General features: G+C 45.5%; 1 protein-coding gene across 1 annotated transcript in view; it reads left to right on the top strand.

The window, feature by feature from the left end:
• Positions 1-1325: 1325 nt before the first annotated feature.
• Positions 1326-23718, top strand: part of LOC126537569 (exosome complex component MTR3-like) — a 37736-nt gene continuing 15343 nt past the window's right edge. Inside the window, exons 1-8 of the mRNA XM_050184683.3 lie at positions 1326-1467; positions 1620-1677; positions 1764-1842; positions 3379-3553; positions 6443-6503; positions 6612-6697; positions 10924-10983; positions 22345-22458. Of these exons, the coding sequence (XP_050040640.2) occupies positions 1387-1467; positions 1620-1677; positions 1764-1842; positions 3379-3553; positions 6443-6503; positions 6612-6697; positions 10924-10983; positions 22345-22458 (714 nt within the window). The 5' untranslated portion in view covers positions 1326-1386. The remainder of the gene's footprint in view (positions 1468-1619; positions 1678-1763; positions 1843-3378; positions 3554-6442; positions 6504-6611; positions 6698-10923; positions 10984-22344; positions 22459-23718) is intronic.

The raw sequence follows: 23718 nt of genomic DNA, 5'->3' as shown, positions 1-23718 counted from the left end.
TGCCCCAGTCAAGTGGGTGTCGCATTGTGCCTGCACCGCTGCTAGTCAGAAGCACCTCTGAGATCGGACAACACGAACTGCTAGGCGCCCAGCCATGACGTGTTTTTCTGCAATCACGTTCGGCGCACGCTGTCACCAAAAGCATGGCCTTCCAGACTTGTTTTTGTAGAGTAGGGCTACTTTTTTTTACCTACACTTCGTGCAGGCTTATGTAGACGAGTGTAGTGCCGGGCAGAGGCTATGACGTCATCTGCTACACTTGACTCACTGGGCTGTAGCCAATCGGAACAGACAGCGCATCGTCTTCTTTATCAGCAGACGAAAAGCGCCTGACTCAGCACTTCGCCTGACTTCGCACTTACTAGCTGCGTATATTACCTTGCCTGAAACTAAACGCCAATGCACGAGTTTCCTTTCATCAACAAATCTAGACAAACTGCAGCGAAATACATCGCCTATGCGCAGTGCACAAAGACAACTTCTCAGCGAGGAACCTGAAACACCCCGTGCCATCCGTGAGTAAGATAATTTTATCTTCTTGGAAGATTAGCTCACCTTCTTCTGTGACACATGGTCACGCCAGCCCTTCGCTACCGTATTTGCAGCGAATATTTACTATCGTCGCTATATCAGCGCCGACAGTCGCAGACAAAATGGCGCCACGCGTTTGCAACGCCAGCCTGCTTGTTTGTCGTCTGCTGCCAACACTCATCGAAACCACAGTGTAGAAAGTGTCGTTTTCATGCTACACTACAGCTATAAAAATGACTTCGTGTCGCTGGGGCATAAATTTCGAAGCCACTAAATTCACGTCCCAGCGATGGCGTTCTCTAGGTAACTAATGCAGCCTTGAAAGCCATGCTTTTGCTGGCTGGATGGGGCGAAAGCGATAGATGATGTCCAAAACCCGAGGTCTATGACGCGTTTTCGATTTTTGCAATTGCTTCCGCCACATGCCACGAGCAAAAGCATAGCCTTTAGGATTTACGTCGTAACAATGGCCAACGATTCCACGTCCTTTGAATGGCCAGCGTTAGCGGCGGCTCTTTTAGGACAATAATAATGAATCTCGAAGCCTATAATTTTTCTAAATGCTTGCCCTGAAAGTAATTTGATAGCCAGAACCACTTCAGAAACAAAAACAGATCTCTAAAGGTGTGCTTTTCATGGCTGCACCAGCTGCACTCGCCGAATGCGGCAGAAGTATAAGCAGTATAATAGCAAGGGCTTGGTGGCGCAACCCACTGCCCTGTTTCAAAGAAGACGCTCATAACATCCATCCACCCACCCGCATGTCAAGCCATTTTGAAATCAAGCCAAGACGATAACGCTGCCGCTCGTCCGCGTGTCTAGTTTTGCGCGGCAGCCGCAGCGTAAACAAGCAGCATGCCGAAAGATTCGAAAAGAAATTGTGGTCCCGAAACTTCCAAAAGTTACGTGCTGTATCAAAAGCGCGAGATAACTTTGGTAAGGTTGCACATTGTCATGGTTTCATTATATAACATTGTCTGGCTGTTTTGTTCTGTGTGGTGTTCTATAATGAGTTGTCATTGGAGCTCAAGAGCTGATCGCTTGATGGCTTCAAGTGATGCAATTTCTTTTGTTGCTTTGCTTTGCAGCTAAATCAGTCGGGAAAGCGTCATGATGGAAGGCAATTTGTAGACGTCCGTCCAATTTGTGAGTTGCAAGCTCTCCTTCCCTACCAACGCATCAGTCTGTTGGCGGTACCACTCACTGTGGCATCTGTTTAATTTATCCCACAGTTTTAAAAACAGGAGTGGTCAGCCAAGCCAAAGGGTCCGCCTACATCGAGATGGGCAACACAAAAGTTGTTTGTTCAGTGTGAGTACAGCAATTTTGCTACAGGTTCGTCAGTGCTCGTTCAAATTCAGGCATGTGTGGAGTACATGGGTAACGCTGAGCTTAGTGTCACAACTTGGCATTGTCGCGCTGCCTCTCCTCCTATGTCTTCTGCATTGGATTGGCGCGGTGAATGCATAATATCATATCAGGCTGTCACATCACATACTGTATTGCTGTGCACAGCGAAAGCGAAAGACCATTCCCTGCACCCAAAAACGGTTTGTCAACAGACTATAGTCGCTGATCTGCGTTCTATGCTGGTCTTGCAGCTCTGCTAACGCATCCGATCAAAACGCCAAGCGTGACTTACTGCACGATGTGTACTTGTGTCTGGTCATCGCCACATAGGCGGTGCTGGAAAAATGCCGTTGGACTAGCGCAAAACCAGGGTCTCTGCTAATATATGCATGCAACCACGACGCCCATATCACCTTCGGCTGGGCTGCGCTGTATCATTGACGTAGTACTTTCGCTCCACTGTCGCCTTCAAGTGCAGAGGGACACCACATGGGTCTTCAAAGATATGCTTAGAAATGTTTTCGTCCTCTTACTATGTATACCATATATACCACATATCTATCGATGCAATCAACAGATTATTCTACACTTAGTTTCAGAAAAGGACAGATTGCGATACTGCAGGCTGTCTGTCAGCTGAGTTGGCCCACGTATGAGCTGATTGTTGCTAAACTGTTGGTGACAGCTGTGTCTTGAGGCAAACACAAGGTTTGTCAAAGTAGTTGTCAGCAGATGACAATCATCTGTCAGTATCTTCCGCATTAACTCGCAAAATCTGACTGCAAACATCTTAGTTGCGTTTCCTCTCACTTAACTACCCATCTGATTGCACTGGTTAGCACGACTTTGTATAGAAAAGCTTTTATTGAGCACTTTAAACTGTATGTTACAGTGGAGCGATTGGTACCCTGGCTGCAAATTTTTATTTGCTGGTGATGATTTGTCCACGTTGTTTTGCAGGAAACATGTAACCTAGTCTCTCCAAGCTTTTCACATAGCTGCATATGTTGCTGTCGCTTCACTTTGTAAAGCTTTGGAAGTGTTACATAACCTGTCCTCAAGACCGAGGCACTATAGTTTGAGGCAGTGTTCAGCTAGTAGCCCTGATTATTTCAGACACAGGGCAGTGTTGCTTTTCACCTTTTCCACATAGGCGTATAAAGGAAGGAGCATTCTTTTCGATGGTTGTTATGACTGTGATATGAGCAATGATTGCAGCTTTTTTTCCTCTAGTTAAGAGTTCAGATAATTATGTACAGGTAAAACAAAGCGAGGCTAGGTGGGCCAGCTTCTTAGTAGCAGTGTAACTCAGTGTGACAAGTTGTGACTTGTGCTATGCAGGCAACTCCATTTGCTCACCACCGGGGTGGCACCACGCATTCAAAACGCCCAATTCAGCAGGCCTATGATGGCTGTACTTAATATATGTGTACGTACGTGAAAGGAGCAACTTGGTTTTTCCACAGCTCTGCATCCATTTTCTTTTTTTTTTTCTAGATATGGCCCTAGAGAAATTGCTCGCCGGAAAGACTTCACCTTCAAAGGCCAGATCAACTGCGAGTTCATGTTTGCGCAGTACTCGTGTCCAATTCGTCGTCAACCCCTGAACGACAGTGAAGCGCTCCACTACTCGCAGCTCTTGGAGAAAGCGCTAGCTCCAGTTGTATGCCTGGTGAGGGGATTATTTTTCAAGATTTGTGCGTTTTGTACTGCCAGCAAACTTGTCAGCTTTTGCGAAAAAAACACATGCCTGGTGAAGAATACTGTCAAGTATCTTTTAGAAACTGTGATGCAGTTTCATTACTAAGTTTTGCATATTATGCATGTTCCAGGTTACATTCCAGATCTGGCAAATGTTGCATTTTGTGGGTGTGGATTGTTACATAAAAAGAGAGAGAAGGATAAATGAAAGACTGGATTGTTAACCATGAATGAGCCCATTTGGTTACACTGCACTGGGGAAGGGAAAGAGGAGGAAAATATTAAAGTAAGAGGAGAAAGTCCAGTGCTGATCTCACCATAGTAGTGACAGTTCTCTGCTATGTTTCGCATATGGTCACTCAGTCCAGTAGTCTTCCGAAATCATAGCGACGCTTTTGTGGCCATCTGCAGCTGCGCTATACGAGACCATGGTCTTGTATAGTTGTGCTCAGATCTTGTCCGAAAAGAGAGGTATTCTGTCTAGCTGGTTTAGAGCTATGCAGAGGCCTAGCCTTTCATATTCAAAAAATGGATGGTATCACAGAAGGTGTTCTATAGTTTCTTCACTACCACAGGCATTGCATTCGGCATTGTCATTGATTCCAATTGGAAACTAGTATGTAGTGGTGAATGCGACACCCAGACGTAACACAGTACTGTTTCTTCACTTTGGGTAAGACCAGCTAAGAGGTACAGAAGCTACATAGATGGGTTGAATTAATGCAACCGATGATGGGTGAGGTCAGGTGGTGCCACTTCTGCAAAGTCAGATCATGCACGAGCTATAGCTGCTGGGCTACCGCAGTCCTCGATTAAGGTATAGAAACAAGGTTTGTTCTTTGATGTGCTTTCCTAGCAAATTTGCTTCGTTTGCAAGGTCATTCCCAGAGATACTGCCATGATACCGGCAACCACTGAAACATGATGGGCCCTTTCATGATTTTGTGCTGGTACGCGTCTCGTATTTGCAACACGAGTTGTTCGCAGGCCTCGTGGCAAGACACACTGTAGGGCTGTCTTTGAGGCACAGGACATCGCTTATTGATCAGCAACACCTCGGAGGGCAAGAATCACCGAACGTGTCGATGTTGTGATGTGAGAAATCTTGCATTTGATGCTGATTGATCTTGATGAGATAACCACTGTCCCGGCAGAGCTGGTTGGAGTGGAAAAATGATCCATGCATATGTTGGCTATGTCGAAGTGGCATAGCTGCCAACTTTCATGATTTTATCGTAATATGTGCGGCTCTTAGAGCTTGGTTACGATTGCTGTACAGATGCTAGTCGTTTTATGAATTTTTGTTTGCCTGCAGCTTCGGCCAGAATCTGCATGTAAAAAAATGCAAATACAGTTGCTGACCAATTTTCTGAGACTGATTTTAAGGATCTGCTCGACTATTTAGATGCATACCTGCAGCATTGCCACCCACTCCACTGAACCTGTGCATAACGGCAACCATATTTTTGCCCACTGTTATGTGAATATTTCATAAATAAACCTCACGAACATTTCTGTCTGTGATGCAGGTCATTCTAGCTGTGAATATAGAAGAGTGTGCCTGTTTGCAGTGTTCCTACAGGAAACAGCTTTGAAATTTTAAAATAAATAGTCTGCTTTGTGGGTACTAAAGCAATTTTTAGGATATTGAACTAAAATTTAATATTCTTGGGCTTCGACTAATATCTCTTACGCCCTAATATGTATTGACAGGTTTGAAGTAGAAGAGATGCATACAATCCAGAATTCCTACATAACCCACTTAATCTATCTCTTCATAATTCTGTCTTGGAACTGTATGTATAAAGGGCCCCTCACCATGTTTAAGCATAGCAAGCAAACAATCATCCCAATGTGTAGATCGTGCAACAATAATCATGTCTGCAAAATGTTACGCAAGTGTGCACCACACAAAAACAGCCAAAAGTTTCAAATAAATCTTGCGCACCCTTCTCAGAACCAGCAGTGACAGGGAGACTGTAATACTTTGTCACACATCTCCACCTGCAGCATTGCAGTTCCCACTCACAACTTCAGAAATCAGGCTGCACTTCAGTCGGACGAGGGGGGGGGGGGGGGTTGCAGGTGAGCATAGCAATGTTTGCTTTAAGCGAAATAAATAAAAAGAGAGACTCTTTTGACTTAAATTTGGTGTGCACTTCCAAGGTAATGGGAGACCGCCTGTGCTGTAGGAAAGGTAGCTTGCATCATTGCCTTGCAATATTTCATTTGCGTCTGTGTCCTCTATTAAGAGACGTTATTGAAGAATTCTTGTAGTGTAACACTATGTAAGGCACCTTGCAACTTCAAGTACATAACAGAGAAAATTCTCAGTGGGCTGTTTAAATAAGGATGTATAGTTAAGGATTTGTTGCATGCTTGATGAACTGAGGCTTCGTACCCTTGACTACAGTCTGCAGTCAATGGCGCAAGAAGAAAGAAACAAAGAAAACCTGACAAAACTTTTGTCAGTGCTCTTATCTAAAGTCAGGTTGTGCAGGTCTATGATGAAAGGAATTCCAAAACAGAAGAGAAGCATAAGTGGAGCTAGGTTTACCAACCTGGTGAAATAAGATAACAAATACAAACTATCGCCATACCTTTGAGGTTTACTTAGTACTCACTACAATGTTGCAGAGGAAAGAAAAGAAGGTTTATCTGGTGAGAGAAGTGCACAGGTTTGGTTTCTTCAGTCACGAAGTTGGCCCATGGCTTTCGTTGGAGCTCACAAATTATGATAGTTACTTGGCTGCTACTGTCGTCTTGCTCCCTTCCCTACTGTATGCCATTACTTAGTAATTCAGCATTTCCTGAATTTGGCATGACTCTGGAGTGACCATTCCTCTTCTTTTCTTGGCAGCACAAGTTCCCAAAATCAACTGTCGACGTGTTTGTCTTTGTTGTCGAAAATGATGGCGGAGGTAAGAACCCAGCTGCCATACTACACTGCGTAGTGCACTCAACAGGTTTTGTTCTTGAAACTGTGTGGCCTCGAATTTACTTGGAATACCTCTTCCCTGTGCATCCAGCCCTGGCTTGTGCAATAACAACGGCTGGACTTGCTCTGGCAGATGCTGGTATTGACATGTACGATGTTGTCGTGGGTTGCAGCTTGGTGAGTTGTTGTACTTGCTTTTACATTTCCTTGTAATTGAGTGTTTGTGAAATAGTGTTAAATGCATGTTTCTCTGTGTTCTTCTGCAGGCTATGTGCTTTAAAATAGGTCATGATTCTCATAAAAGTGCATGCAATTAGCTGCTATTTTGTACTTTGTAACTATTTAAAGGGTAATTTTAAATGTATACACTGCAATTAAGAGGCACTATGTGGTTCTAGTTATTTTTGGTGGAGGTAATGAATTTCGCGTTGCTAACCTATGTCAGAGCAATGAAGGATGTTATATAAAGGAGCTCCAACTCAGTTTCGGCCATTGAGCATCTATTATCATATGTGCTAATGTGTTGCCATAAACACATTTTCAGGTTGTGCCTATGTGATCAAGCACCCAGTTTCAGGTGGCAGTTGTCAGCACTGTGTCTGTCTGTGCCTACTCCAACAGCCAGGCACAAACTTGAAATTCAGCTTGGTATCAGCATCCATCTGCAGGGCTACGAAAGCTGGGCAATGGCATTAGCAACGCTCTCAGTTTCTAGACAATACTGTTGCAAATACCTTAGCCAAATATTATCCGTGCATGTGCAGCTGAATGCTCACAATTTCACTTCGAAGGCTGCCTGTCTGGGCCACAGACTTGATCCCACAGTGTAGGACTTCTTGTTGGCCTAGTTACATATTCATCTTGAAAGATTTAGTTTATTAAAATAAAATAACAAGACAGACACAAGAAACTGTGCAAATAGGGCAAGCACCCCTTTCTGTATCTTCCCTTTTATCCATTCTTTTGTGCCTAAGTTGATTTCTCGGAATACTGAATTTGCACTGGCAACATTGTTACCATAGTATAAAACAAGAAAGTAAGCACTGAAGCTGAACCACATAGTTTACTTTATCTTGTCTCCCTGTAGGCTGCGTGCATCTATGACCATCAGCTTTCTGTTGCACTGTGGCCATAAATGGTCACAATTTGGCCACCTAAGTTTAGCTGTCATCAGTATGCAGTTATCATGGCTGGGAAATGGATAATTCCTTGTCTCAGTACTGCCTGTACTTATGGAAGCTAGCTAGTCTCTGTAATCTGCATTCCACATGTAGAGTCAGAGGTTATGAGGCAGATGGCAACGAATGCCCATGTATGGTGTGCCCACCCTCACATCAAGCAGACGGTGTGTATGTTGCTGATAGCGGCAAACTGTTAAGTGACATCGTATTTTTCTCATATGAATTTGCTGTAATGATCACTGAAATGTAGCCTTTAGGTTGCATTGTTTCAACCAGTCATAATGCAGAGTCATTTGTAGAAATGCCCTTAAATTATTACAATGACAAATTTGTTGCATGATTAAAGGTTTTGTCTGTGGGTAGTTTTGCCTGTATATTTGTTTAGCCGGGAATGGCAAGATTTGATACGGATGGTTTTTAAAACACACTTCGCTTCTGTTACTGCGTCATTTTTTGCAACTACTTGCAACTCATGTCAATCTTCATGATGTTCATGATGTTAGATCTGTCGCTGAAATATTTGCCTTTACTTCTGTCATATATATTGGCAAGTTTTTATATTGAAATACTGCACTGGTGTGCATTGGACATCGGGTTGAGGATAGGAACAGTTATTGATATCAACTTTGCTGCAAGCATTAAAGTCTCCTTGCTGCTGGCTGCTATTGAGGTGTATCTACTTCGATGATCCTTCCCTTTTGAAATGTCTGAAAGTTGAGCAAGTTGGCAGGGATTCACGTTACTCTTTAAGTTCATGCTATAGGCCAGTGGGCTAACATGGATGGATGGATGGATACAACTTTCTTGTATGTCCGGCAAGGTTTAACGCGACCCGGGCTCAGGTCTCCCATGGGGGAACGTCAAGGTCCTGCCTCAACGCCGCCTCACGGGCTTGCTGGACTGCCCACGTCTGGATTTCGAGGTCTGAGCTGCGCAGAGCGGCAGCCCACCTCGACGACAGGGTCTCTGGAGCAACTGGCATCCTTCCTATAACTACATTGCACTCCCACAGCATGTGTTTGAGTGTTGCTGGTCCTTCCTGGCACAATTTGCACGTGTCGTCCTGATGCTTATCTGGGAAGATACGTTTCAGACGGAATGGATTAGGGAAGGTGTTCGTCTGGAGTTGTCTCCAGGTGACGGCCTGCCTCCTGTTCAATTTGGTACTCGGCGGTGGGTATATCCTTCTGGCGTTAAGATATGCACTGGTTATGTGGTTGTATGTGGTGAGCCTGTCCCATTCTGGGCGAGGAGTGTTCGCTATCGTGCAAGAGGCGTTGCCCTGTTTGGCGCGGCGGGTCATGTCTCGCGCCGTTAGGTGCGCTGTCTTGTTAGGTTCGGGAGCATGTCTTCTTCCGTGGTGACGTGCGTGGGGAACAATATGATCTTCGAGCTTGCGGTTTTGGATCTGCCCGCTTTGGCCAGAATGGACAGGGCTTCCTTGGAAATTCTACCTTTGGTGTAATTCTTTACTGCTGTTTGCGAGTCGCTTAGTACGACTTCGTATTCCTGTTCTCTGAGGGCCAGCGTGATCGCTACTTCCTTCGCTATTTCCAAGCGTTTGGTGTATACACTGCATGTGGTTCTGATGTTGGAGTTTGTGTCTATGACTACGGCGGTGTATTGTTGGCCGTTCGAATATTTGGCTGCGTCGACAAAACATGCATTTCTCTCTCTGCCAAATGAACGGAGCAGAGCCTCGGCTCTTGCCTTTCTTCTACCTTGGTTGTAATCGGGATGCACGTTTCTTGGGATGTTTGCCACCGTAAAGGTGTTTTTGATTTTTCGGGGGATTTGCATTTTCTGGCCTTGCTGGTTGTGGTACGTTATGCCGAGCGTGTTCATAATGTACCTTCCCGTTGTGGTGGACAGGCGTTGAAGCTGCGAGATGCGTCGTGCTTCGGCTATTTCTTCCAGGGTGTTGTATATGCCCAGCTGAGCCAAGAGCTCGGTGCTCGTCGATTCCGGGAGGCCCAGGGCTATCTTGTACGTTTTCCTTATGAGCACGTTGATCTTGTTCTTTTCCGTGATGTACCAGGTATGGTAGGCGGCTACGTAGGCGATGTGGCTGTCAACGAAGGAGTGGATCAGTCGAATGACGTTTTCTTCCTTCATGCCCGCGTGCCTATTGGTTATTCTCTTTATGAGTCTCATGGTGCTGGTGACTTTGCCTTCGATCTTCCTCACGGTTTTGCCGTTAGCTCCGTTGGCCTCGGTGATCATTCCGAGAATTTTGATCTTGTTTACTTTGGGGATTGTGTTTCCATCTTGGGTGTACAGGCCGATTTCCTCGTACTCCCGGGGTCCCGTGTAGCTCTTTGGTGGCATGCCTCTGCGCGTGGACAGGTAAAGGAGTAGTTTGGACTTGCTCAGTGAGCATTTGAGGCCCTTTCCTTGGAGGTACTCTTCAACTTTGTGAATGGCCGTTTGTAGTGCGTTCTCAATTTGGCCGTCACTGCCGCGGTCCGACCAAATCGTTATATCGTCTGTGTATATAGCATGGTGTATTCCTTCGATTTCCCGTAGTTTGCTGGGGAGACCCAGCATAAACAAGTTGAAAAGAAGCGGAGATATAACTGAGCCCTGGGGCGTACCTGTACATCCCTGGGTTCGTTCTTCGGACTAGAGGTCTCCAACTGTCAGGGTGGCTTTGCGATCGTTCAGAAAGTCCCTCAAGTAGTTGTAGGCCCTTTCCCCCAGGTTCAGATTGGACACTTGTTTCAGGATCGACTCGTGAGCGACGTTGTCGAATGCTTTCACCAGGTCTAGTCCTAGGATGGCTCTGGTGTTTCTTGTCTTCTCGTCAAGGATCTGGTTCTTCAGTTGCAACATGATGTCCTGCATTGACAGGCAGGATCGGAAGCCTCATGGTGGGGGGCAGGCTTCCGTCTCTTCTAGATGGCTGTTGATACGGTTCAGGAAGGCGTGTTCCAAGACCTTACCCACGCTGGCGTGTTCCAAGACCTTACCCACGCTAACACAGACACAAGAAAGATCAATGTTTGTGTTGTCCGTGTTGTCTCCATGTTTGCACGCCTGCCTGTAACATGAACCTAACTTGACTGGTCATCAGGGGTTCAGGAGGCAAGAGCATTAGATGGCACCATTAAGTTCCTTCATTAATTTGTCTATTGCAGTGAGCCCTTTTTATTGCTGTTGACCAAAATTGACATGCAGGTCAGGCCAGAGTGGTTTACTTGCGCATTTTGTTGATGCCCACAGCGTCAAGATGGCAGCACTTGCCTGATTGATCCAACTTATGATGAAGAAGTGGCACCTGTGGTGAGTAATATTTGATTAGGTTTGTCTTTTTGTGCAGCGGTATACTTATAAACCAAATGGAAAACTCTATAATAAGGCCCCTGCGTGTACAGTCGCTGAATAATTTTTCGGGTGAAAGTAAGCTGCAAAATTGTCTGAATAACTGAGCAGTCTGAAAAAGAAAAATGAATATCAAGAAGAAGATCAGTTTTGTTCCTTTTCATAATGCCAACAGCATGGAAAATTACAGAGTTTCTCTCGATGTTGTGCGTCAATGAAGTAATATCAGCTTGAAATTTTGTGATGATTGAGGCTTTGGAAGGGATTTATGTGTCATCATGAAGCACAGATGCTGTGACCTTGACTGCATGACGTCAGCACATTAGACCGTGTTGCTCAGATTCAGTTCAGAGCTTTCTGCCTGCATGCAAGCTTTACCCATTTGGTTCGCAAAGGGCTCTAGTTGCCAGCCAATCTCCAACAAACCTGAGCTTGATCTAGCCTGTGCATGTGATCTCTGGCCCTACCACTGATGAGCCACTCATATGAACATATTAGTGGCAAGCTTACCACAACGGCTCGCTGTCTGCCATTGCTCTAGCTAGAAGCGAATTTGGGGCAAATGTGACGGTACAATACACCATCCCAGATGGCAAACAAGTGAAAGGACGAATTGGAAGGCGAAGATTCCAAGCAATCAATGATGACACGCAAGGTGGCATCGCAGCGTTGCTCATCGGCAACGTGGAGCAGTTAAGATACGGAGAAAACGCAAGCATTGGTATCGGTGTCGGTAATGGTGGGTGGTTCATCCACTGGATGTGATGAACAGTCTGCATCTTGATGTAGGCGTCCTGACTTCTACACAACTGTATAGGCCGCGTGCACCGCCTATAGAGGCGCCACTGATAGCCACCTAGCGGGCGCTTCCAACAATACGCGTGGGAGAAGTAGCAGACGACAACGCTTTGCAGCAAGGGTGACTGAAGTTCGCGGCTGTGATTTGTCCTTGGTTCGGGCGCCAGACTGCTTCTTCTGCGGTGACAGCTGTAGGGAAGACGCAGACCTCTGTGGGAGCGGGTATGAACAAGATGTTACCGGTGTTTGGGGCAACATGGTCCGCATACGCGCCAGGTGCGTCCCGCAGACAAACGCCATGAAGACCATTTACATGAAGTGGAGCTCATGTAAACTAGCCGACAAATTTTGTTGACTAATGCGATCTCTCGACCGTTTTTTTTTCTTTAATTCTACCCTTGCCGTAATGCTGCTTCTGTACCTCAATAATAAGCACCCGTCTTAGTGCAGACTTAGATAAGAAATCCGCACGGTGCGATGTCTGCATATACCGTTGTGATTTTTCTGCCGATGAATACATGTGACGCCGCCGAATAAGTGTAGTGAAAGTCGCCTGAAGTAGAATAATTGCGAATTTATTGATAGAAACGCGTACACTATAGTCAACGAAGCCACCAAATGCACGGGTTAATAAAAGCGCGTGTTAGCGCTGTACCGCCGATGAACTGCCGTTCGCGCTGCAGTTTTTGCAATTTTAAATTCCCTAAGGGAACTGCTTGGAAACGTACAAAGCTATAGTGTGACTAACATTGCAGTACTTTTTTTAAATGTTACTAGAGAGAAGGGCCACATGATATATTTAAAGGCAGAGCAGCGCCAGTCATATTAGATACAGCGCTGGCGGCAAGGCCGGGTTTAGTCCTATGCGGCGTAAGCATAATAAGAAATAATTCAGCTGAGTGCAAAATTCACTTGCAAGAAGCGACTACGTTGTGAAACAAACAAATCACTTGGCGTGTTAAGTCTGCTCAGACAGCATCAAGGTATGATGACTTGACGCGAACTACTCAGCGAAAAATGGATCAGCGAAAAATATAACAAAAATACCATATGCAGTAACTATTAGCAATTCTCGCCCTGAGCTACCTATTTTCTAAACACATTTTCCAAAAAACCACAATATCTAAGGTGCCCTCGGGCGAAATGAATAAAGCTGTTAAAGAAGCACTTGCTTGGTGTCATTCCGATAAGACACAGCGTGATTTATACCCTTTACAAACGAGGCAGGGTGAAAACCTCGCAGCTCAAAAGAATCAAGAGTTATGCATGAAGCAACTAGCAACAGTTAAACATGGGCGAAGCCACGCGTAAAATAAATGTAAAAACATGAAGTGCGCGACAGCTGGTGCGAGGATTTACCGGGCCACATAAAACTAACAATTTCAGTTCTTGCAAACTTCTGTAGCTTTAACATGCAAAACAATGTGCTCATGCAGTCGTGCTGCCTAGCTAGCCCAACGCGGTAAAGAAGCGGAAAACAATGTAAGCGGCAAACGGCATTCCGAACTTTAGCGAAATGCCTTTCAACCGCATGTTGCACTGCAGACGAACTTCGTCGCTTACCCGTCTAACTACAATTGAGTAAAAAAATAATAATAAAAAAGAAAAAACACCGAAGCGACAAAGGAAAGGATGAGAACAAGAAATTTCGCGCCGAAGCTACGATCCATTGCCACCGTTGCTCCTGCTGATGAGGCTTTGCGGGGAATAATTAGAACCGTATCACCGGCACGTTTTCGCCGGTATTTGAGCCCCCCCACCCTGCAACAATTCTTCTTCGACATTCTTCGGAAGCTTTGGCCATCCCACACATGCGAAGGGTGTTGCTTATTTTGCTCTGAAAACACAAATAAGACGGAGAAGCACTATCAGCGACGCAACAAACTACGGCGTGCTACGGCGCGCGGCTCGCTCCTCTCCCATGCGTTCTGCGCAAGGCCGCCACCAGTGGCGCGGCCATCGGCGTGCACGCCGCGTATAGGAATATTCTTGTAGCCGCAGAGCCCAGTGACCAAGCCGACCAGTAGGATCCTTGAGCGATGAAAGCCAGCAGAGTGTGTGATGGTCCATGATACCAAGAAGTGCATGCCATAAAAATATGGGCAAAATTAGGAACTTCCCAGATGAGAGCCAGGCATTTACACTCTGTAATCAAATAGTTGCACTCCACTGCTGTGAGGAGGCAGCTGGTGTAGGCGATAACATGATCTTGTCCCCTATGGCGCTCGGCTAAAACGGCTCTGATCCCATAACCACTGGCATCTGTACGGACCTCTGTAGAAGAGGACGGGTCAACCTTGACCAGTATAGGTGGTGATTGAGAATGTTGGTGAGGTGAACAAAAGCAGCAGCTTGAGCAGGACCCCACATGAACAGCACATCCTTCGTCAGATGATCAGTAAAAGGTTGGGCAACCGCTGCAAAATCTTTCACAAACCGTCGGAAGTAGGCGCATAGTCCTACATAACTTTGGACGTCTTTGACAGACTGAGCTATGGAAAAAGATGTGACACCACGAATTTTCTCCATGTTTGGTTGAACACCGGAAGCATCAACGAGGTGGCCCAGCACTGTAATCTGCCGGCGACTGAAGGGTCACTTCGATGAATTCAATTGGAACCCAGCCACTTGAAGAATAGCAGATAAGTGCTCAAGGTGTGTCTCAAATGTAGGGGAAAATATGAGAACGTCGTCTAGGCAGCAAAGGCATGTTGACCGTTTGAACACTTGAAGCAGAGTCCATCATACATCCGAATGTTGCTGGTGCGTTGCACAGACCAAATGGCATTACTTTGAATTTATATACCGAATTTACTCGTGTAATGGACGCACCCTCAGATTAGTTGTGAAAAATCTGGGTTTTCTTTTCCTCACGTTACGAACGCACCCCAAATTTGCTACTGTTCAGTCCCACGAATCGAACTGCCATGCTGTAGTTTTTTGGAGGGACTACAATTATTGAATCTCACACATCGCACATTAAGCAAGCACACTTAATGCTTAATGCATCCTTTCCCCCAGTGCTGGCGTAAAGGCACCTCGCAAATTCAAGAGAGAAAAAAACGCAACTGGCTCTCTACAACGTACGCAGTTTACATACTTTAAAAGCTGACGTAATAGGAGGGCACGGGATGCGTGGCCAGGCGTGGCGCACGGGCGAATGTAAGTGAAAAAGGGGCAGCTGGCACTTGATTGGCATAGTAGTCATAGTCGGGAGTAGTGTCTAATTCGCGTGTCTGTGGCTAGTTTTTCTGCCTGCCTTGGGTTTCGATGTGTGTGCTGGGCCTTAAAGGGACCCTGAAACGATTTTGCCGATTTTCTACAAACGTACTGAGTCGTTAGAGTAAGCGCTTCTGATCATTAATTGACGCATCTGAGTGCTCCGCTTAAAGCGTGTCATTTATTATAAGGTATTAAAAATGTACATCGCTGCCGATCGTAGCACACTGCTCGGCGGAATTTTCAGCTGCCCCTACCCATATCACGTAAATCACCCGATTGACGTCACTAGGACGACCTATACCATTGGCTGCCCAGGTCACGTCATCGATAATTTTTCCACCTTTATGGTGAACAAATGATGTTCATAATAGTTAGAGTGTTGGTTAATTTGTTTCTATAAAAAGAAAGTAACAGAAAGAGAGTGCGCAAGAATTTCTCACTACACTTAAGCACTTCCGGAACACAGCAAGCGTCGTGTGCTTGTGTTACAACATGCTCCATTTTGATGATAGCTCCCCTGTCTGAATCGGTCTCAATCTTCTCGCATCACTAAGATTTGACTTTGTTGCGTTGTGGATTGCAAACGTACCGACTGGCATTATGTCAAGCTCCGACTTCGTGTCCCCCTGCAAGGCAGCAGACTTGCTGACTCGCTGCAACCATCGGACTGCCGCTATCCGATGGGGGCTAGTATTTGCGCGTTTACGGCCGTCACTTTACACCGGAAGATTACTAACGGTTTTGCAAATTCAGTATTAGGGTAAACGCAAGCGCAACGGGACAGGGCCTGGCCACTTGACCGTGTCGTTTCACTGGATGAGCAGAAGCGCAAATGCGAATGGTCTGCACATTGCAGCCACCTGGTGGCACAGAGCTCAACCACATACAGTAGCAGTAACGAAATGTATTCTTCTTTGCTGCTGGTGTAAATTTTTCGCAGGAGTGTAATCATTAACACATTGTTCTCGTAAATGTTTAAAATTTTTTACACTTGGTTAGGCAATATTGGCTCTTTGTTTGGCTGATGAAGTTCTGCGTCAACGGGTGGCTTGACCGTGGAGACTGATCGGGCAGCTCACGTACGTCTACGCTAAAGTTCTTTCATCAGCTTGAGTTTATGCCTCTAGCCATCCCTCGAAATGCCCAGCTCGCCTGTGGTTACCGGAATACCAGACACGTTCGGCCCTGCAACAGAAAGCTTGCAACGCAGGCTGCATTGATAGCTCTTGCTTGAGGTCGACTGCCAAGCGGTGGAAAGTTTCGAGAGGCTTCACGCACTCCTTCCTAGAGAACCGTAAGTTGACGACATGACACGCCATCATGACGCAGAGCCAGTGAAGGCGGAGCTTAGCCCCAATCACTCGGCGAATGAGTTGAGGAGAAAATGCATGACTATGGAGGAGAGTAACTGTAATCGTCCGTAGCTCTCTTAATATGAGACGTTTCACACAAAGTGGGGTGCGAATGATTAACTTTAGCTGTACCCTATGCGTCTACAAAAAATTTGTCCGAACCGTTTCAGGGGCCCCGGGGCGTAAGTCGAGTTATACGCCTGCTGCGGGACATAGAGTTTACCTGCTCTCCAAAAAGAACTTCTGATCAGACACCGATAAACTCTGACATGACGATGAGCAGGATGGTCGAGGAAAGAGACACACAGTGTGCTTGTCAAAACAAGTGCGCACTTCGTGATCGGAGATCGTTGTTCGGAGTGCACACTCAGTTTCACCGCACGTGATTGGCTTAGGCCGCGCCGACATCAACCGGCTGACACGTTGGTTCTTTATTCTGTAGTGTAGCCATATGTGGATGATGCGGCCAACGACCTAAATGGCAGGTCTGCTGGTTCCGATGCGGAGTGCAGTCATGGCCTGCAAATGGTATACATGTATTTATACTGGAACAATTAGTTATTTTATGTATGTTCTAAATCATCACCGTGTTATACCTGTGCCACATGGGTGAGGTTAATGCCATTAAATGTTTAAGACCTTATGTTTCTTAATGCCATTATATTTTGATCACTGCTACACGCACATATTTAATGACATTAAGCATTGCGATGGCAATAGCTGCAGCGAAACGGTTAAGTTTGCTTGGAATCGTAATACAATAAAAAAACTGTTAACTAGAGAGCAGATGTTTAGGAATGGCATGAGAAACCTTAATCGGCACATTGTATGTAGTTTACTTCAGCAAGGTTATTGTTGCACCCAGCCGTAAACTGTTTGAAGCCAAAGCTAGCTCAACGGCCAATTCACAGCGTAGCGAAAGCATTGAAATTGGAAAAATAGCGCTCACAGCTTCAAAGCTCTCGAGCAGCGATCTTGAAGAATTTGACCGTGTGCTCCAGTTTGTTCTGATGTATGTGCTTCTTCGAGTCAAGCATCGTCGAGAAATTCGAACGCTTCAGTATGAGACCAATAAGACAAGGTGCCACCTCCGTGCAATCGAACAGCTTCTCCTGGCTAACGCGCTCACGATTAGTGCTCTAGCTATTCTAGTTCACTATACTCTAGCCGTGCGTAGCGACAAGATTGCCTGCTGATCTCTACGAAAATAAAGAGCTCTTTTTAAAAAAAGTCAGGAATATATTAGTTGTTTTTATCTACAAGTTTGCTTAATATCATGAGTATATGGTCACTATGGCCATGGCAGGGACATTGTAAATGAGTACGCATTCGACGGCCAAGTGAGTTGTAATAATTGTAAGAACGCACTACGCAGGGAGAAAGAGCATTTTTTTTAAAGAAAGTGAAGAATATATTAATTGGTATTCACTAAGAATCCGTTTAGCCTCGTCAGAATGTGGAGACACTGGGATATGCTGGGATCGAGAATACGCATTTGATGGCCGAGTGAGTTACGAGACCGCACTACGTCGTGAATGGCATTAAGCTTTAATGCCATTAAGCATGTCTGTGTGGCACCCCTTGAATGACATTAAAGTTTAAGGCATTAGCAAGTTAATGTCATTTTCTGTGCCCGTGTGGCAGGGGTATTACTTTTCAATTTTTGCTGTTTAGAATATGTCTCCATGAAATTTACCCCACATGATGAACGCACCCCCCAAATTTGCTTCGGTATATTGAGAAAAAAGCTCAGTGCCATTCCACTCTGTGAAGAAGGATGATCAGTGAAGCTGTGTATGTGAGCTCCCTAATGGCAAACTGGACCTCCGCCACGAATCGGCCTGGCATTTCACTATCTTTGGGATCGGCCCACATATAGGGAGTGCTTAACGCCTGCTTTACGTCTGCCACGGGTCGGCCCGGTGTCGCACTATCTTCGGGATCGGCCCACGTATGGGGGCCAATCAGAGCCTTGTGTCTACACACGGACATAATCCTGGGGGAACTAGCCCTTAACAGCTTCACTGTAAGGGTGCGTTCATTGCGCAGGTATATGCGGTAGTCCATCAGGTGTGATGAATGTGGTCTTCTTTTGGTCCTTTTCATCTACAGAGATCTGCCAATAACCAGACTGAATGTCTATTGATGAAAAGTAATTGGCACCGTGGAGACAATCAGGGGCACTGTCGCAGCGAGGCAAGGGCTACACGTCCTTTTTGGTAATTTGGTTTCCGCGCAAGAGTGCCACGTGCCACCTATCTTTTTAACAAGCACAACGAGTGACGCCCAAGGGCTCGAGGAAGGTTCAACAATGCCTTTGACAGGCATCTTGTTCCCACTTCATCTTCCACAACTGTACTCTCTGATGCAGAAACTCCATATGGCCGGCGACTAATGGGACTATCATCACCAAAATTTACGTGGTGCTTTAACAAGTGAAATCTGATACAATTGTTGATTGTTGAAGTCCAAGATGTCACTGCAGGAAGCCAGAAAGTGGCATAGAGCTGCTGCTTGTCCAGGTAGTACGTCCGCAGCAATCATTGCACTAAATATGGCATTGAGGCAAATTGCAGCCTGTAGACATGCTGAAGAATCGGAGCAGATGTCTACTGAAAAAGTTGCGACGTTTCATCTGCTATAGCACACAGCATAGCAACTGATGTGCCTTGGGGCAGAAATTGCTTTGTCAGGCCAAAATTGATGACGGGGAGGCATGTCATGTTACTGGCAACGGTTACGACAGAGTGGGGCAGAGTGATATTCCACGTCAAAAGGACATCAGGAACAAGGGTGTGACGACGTAATCTCCATCGGGCACAGGGAAAGATGAGAGCAAATTGACAAAAGTCAAGGCTTTGGGTGTCAGGTGGACGAAGGTGGTCGTACTAAAGGTGTTCGGGAGTTTGGCATGAGTATGCGGGAGAAGAAGTTCGAGGCAAAGGGTACCGGCAGAACAGTCAATCAGAACAGAATGCGCCGTAGGAAAGTCTAATCCATGCATAAGGTCATGTGGACCTTATGCTTGGATTAGACTGATGGTCTGAGGTGATGGTCAGCACTGTATAAAGAACTGGAGCATGGCGGCTGGTGATGTTTATCCGAGCAGTACACGTTCCAGTGATGGCAACAGTGCTGCCATCGGCAATGCATATGTTTCATGCAATAGCAGGCGTGAGAACCTTCTTAAGTCGACAATGTAGGTTAGCACACATTATGGACACCTGGGCTCCAATGTCAATTAATGCCATCAAAGGGACACCATCAACGTGAACATTGAGTAAGTTCTGGTTTGTTGTGAGCATCAGTGGAGGATTTCAGCATGATGAAAATAATGCAACATTACCTCCAGATGCTGCATGCTCTAGTTTTCTGCCTGGGAACGGTCCATAATTGGTTGGCGAAGAATAGCAGCGGGGCTGAGGCAACAGGGACCGCCGGCACTGAGGTGTTGGCGTGCGAGTGGGACGAGTGTTGTCTACAGAAACATCAGCGGTAGAGACATACAGCGAGGCGAATAGTGGTGAGGAGCAGCATATGGGTGATGAGAGGGGAAAAGTAGCTCTAATACGGGGACGTCCAGGAAATGCAGCAATGGCGTGCTACGTGACCAATTGCTACATGACCCACCACCCAACCGGGGGAGTGGTGACGGTGCATACGCCATCACCGCCCTTTGCTGCCGTCAGTGAGTGAAACGGTGTCTGACAGACGGCAGTACTGAGCCAAGACAGATAAAGTCAGAGCTGCGGATTCTCTGCTGCAGGTGCTTTTTGGCCAAGTGATGTAGACCGTTCAAGCATCTCGCAACATAACATGGAAGTTGAATTCTCTGCTACTTGCAGTTTGTGCGAGTATCACAAGCCAGCAAAACCAGCACAGCAGCACTACGCGATAACTACTGAAATGCGAAAGCGTGGGCGGTGCACAGTTGAGAGAAAACGAAACTGTTCGACCGCCCGCGTAGTTGTCAAGATTAATTTCAGTGAGTTTTTTTTGCCTAAACATCAAATAGAACTGGACAAGTACCATTTTATTTCGTCTTATAATACAGTACGAGGATGTTTTGTGGAATGAGTGGTTGACTACTAGTAACAGAATTTAACTGAGGAGTGCTTTCGTCATCGTGCAAGTGCTTAAATGTCCCAGGGGAGTCTTTAACCATGTCGTGCATTTACCTGAATTTCTCCATTATTAAGGCTTTGTTCGTGTTAATATCGACGCCTTAGAGATTCTCGAGCACTAATGTATCACTTTAGCTTGACTTAATATTTGCCTTTAGTGTCCCTTTAACTTCTATTTTTCTCAATGTTGTTGAGCATGAGGCTAGTACAAATGGCTGAAGGTTGGCATACAGCAATATATTCATAGTGCAACTTGATGCATCAGAAGAGAAGTTTTAACACATTCATTATATAGTGAACATTGTGATTGGCATATTCCATGAGACTGAGTGAAGGTTGTCTTGTGCAAGACGTTTAAGCGTTGAGCTAGAGCGTGAGTGAGCTGTACTCAGCATAATCATTTAGGGGATGGCTGGGCTTTTCCAAACTGGTTAACATATTAAAGGGGCTCTGATCCACTTTTTATCAAAGTCTAGAAATGCATTTGAAGTTAAAATAGACTATGTCAGAAATACCTTGCCTCTACATGTACTTTAATGTGTTGAGCAAAAATAGGCTTATCGGCAATCAAAGGTTGCCTATGATCTCCTTCATGGTGCTCCCGCTCCTTCTTCAGTGCTTTGCACTGCGAAGGCTATGGCGAAGCAGAGCATGCCCAAACCCTCTGCCTCCTGAACATCACCGTGGCACGAAGTTCAAACTTGGTTTTGTAAGTTCACATAGGTGGCGCTAGTATTTCTGATTTTGGCACCTACGATGTGCCAAACACTGTTGTCCACAGCAAGCCGCAGTATGCTCAGTGAGTGGACTCGTCGCAGCACCCCGTGGTGGCTGCAATTTGCATGCTACGTAGCAGACCATGGCTATATTTAAGTGTAGTGTGTACGCACAGCGATTGCCTTGGACACGACAGGACTTGAGTTCACACTTACGCTCATATGCTCCTGTTTGGCCATTCTACATGGTACAGACCCGCTTTGTCCTGCACTAACTTGACCGACGAATAGTAGCCACACACAACCTGCACATTTCAATGTCTGCCAAAGCGTCTAGCTTGGAACGGCCAGGAGTGAGCACGTGCTTGCAAGCATGTGTGTGGTCTGACCAAGTTTCGTGTGTTTCGAGGCTATTTCAAAACTAATTGAAATTAGCGAGACCGATAGCTACGACGCCAATAAGCAATCTGCCCAAAGTATAGTTCTTACACAGATGGCCGTGGCTGAGCATGAGCTGTCGATAGTTGGCTTCTTCCGGAAGTACTGAATTCTTACAAAAATTCTAAAGCAGCTTTCGCTTACTTCGTCTCTCATTAAACTGCATCAGTAAGTATACACAGTAACAGTACAAAGAAGTGCACTGATCCAAACACCCTTTTGGTTGATGTCAGCTATTGGCCAATAGCAGCCGTGTTGGTAATATGCTATATGACGAAATATAGCACCCAAAAATAGCGAGGAGAAGGCTTTTGTTGGAAAGAGTGTGCTTGAGAAAAAGCTGACTTCTCACTCTGCTTGCAAGCTCGATGCGCTTTGCACGACTGCAAAATTTGGCTGAAACGTTCACAGCACTACATGCTATCCACGGACTGCATTTTATCACCAAGTGCAAGGGGTGGTTCGGGACCCCTTTTATAATGTGGCTGATGTTGTTTGCTTTTGACATTCAGCTGATCTCAAGTAGAAGAGTGGGTTTTGGTAGTACTTTTTATTGTGTGAAGTATTGCACCTTGCATTTGCAAATCGTGTCACAATATTTAACTGAGCACAATTGGTTGTTAGCTGTGGCTCGTAACAATGCTAGTTTCTTTTCTATTTCCCCTTTTACAGGATGCAAAGGATGACCTCAGTTTTGGTCGTATGACTTTGGGATTCATGCCTGCTCTCCAGCAAGTCACAGCATTAGTACAGGATGGTGAATTGGATGCTGCCTCCGTAGTATCAGTAAGTGAAGTTTGGCCAGCTTGACCAATTATTCTGTCTTCAATACACGAGCCTCTGCTCAACGTTGCTATATGTGCAGTGGTGGGTTAATTGGTAGGTCACCATCTGGTTTACAGTGAGGTGAAAATAGGTGCACATACAATGCAGAAGTTCCATATGTATGTGATATAGCTGGCAGGCCTTGTTGCTTTTTTGAGAAGGGCATACAGGCTTTTCTTTTCATTTTTAGCAGCTTTTCCTGCCTGTGTCAGTGTAATGCTTTGCAGACACAATCATAACAGTGTGATCTATCCACTATGCTTGTCTATTTGCAATGCTCAAACCTGTTGAGGGGCTCTTTAAGTAAAATCCTCCAGCAATGGTAATTATTATAACAGCAGGGTCTTCTGCCCTTTTTCCCCCTAAACAACATCATGGCCACAGACAATACAGGCAGTGGGAACAAAAATTTTTTAACCACTTGGGCTTCTTTAATGTAGACCTAAACTTAAACACATGGTCATTCTTGTATACTACTTCTTTTGTAACATGGATGCCACAAAAGGGAAGTGAATCCATGACATCGAGCTCAGCGATTCCACACCTCCAGAGAAAGGTGCATAATATGTTCGCTGTTCAAGGACGTCACCTCATGAATCTTTCCTGAAAAATGTTCTAGGGCTCACCTCGAATGGTTATAGCTATAGACAACCAACTATTGCACCTGCCGCACATTTGCAATCTTTCCCATTTTTTGTCTTTCCTAGTGCACTGAAGCTGTGCCTCTGTGCCAATGCAGAACAATTTCCGTGATGGTTTGCTCATCATTGTGCTGTACTTTTGGTGTTGACTTAGTGGTATTGTTCCTAACCATCTTACGACGTTCCACAGATGTTCTGTTGGCAAGATCTCTGTCCTGTCATGTAAGGCCTTGCTGAAGCTGTTCACATTCTTACTCTTTCTTTTTTTTTTTTTTCAAGTCAAGACTTATTTTCAACGTAGAGTCAGAGGTCCCTAGGCGAAAAGATGTTGCAAACATCTAAACTGTGCCCCGATACCTGTGCAGCCAACGGTAGAAATTCAACATAAATGCAATCACTCTAGCAATGTGTAGAAATGAGCCAAGGAGGGAGCCTCTACGGCCATAGTTTATTGAGGGCCCTCAGTTATGGTACTGATGTTACTGGAAGTGGTAGGTAGATAACGTCACTCAGACCGGGTGCGCTAACAGTTTTTTTTTTTTTTCTACATGCCAAATCCACATGTGACGGTCTACTTCCT

The sequence above is a fragment of the Dermacentor andersoni genome, chromosome 4 (genome assembly GCF_023375885.2).
Source record: "Dermacentor andersoni chromosome 4, qqDerAnde1_hic_scaffold, whole genome shotgun sequence".
Taxonomy (NCBI): Eukaryota; Metazoa; Arthropoda; class Arachnida; order Ixodida; family Ixodidae; genus Dermacentor; species Dermacentor andersoni.
This window is presented reverse-complemented; position numbering and strand designations above follow the sequence as displayed.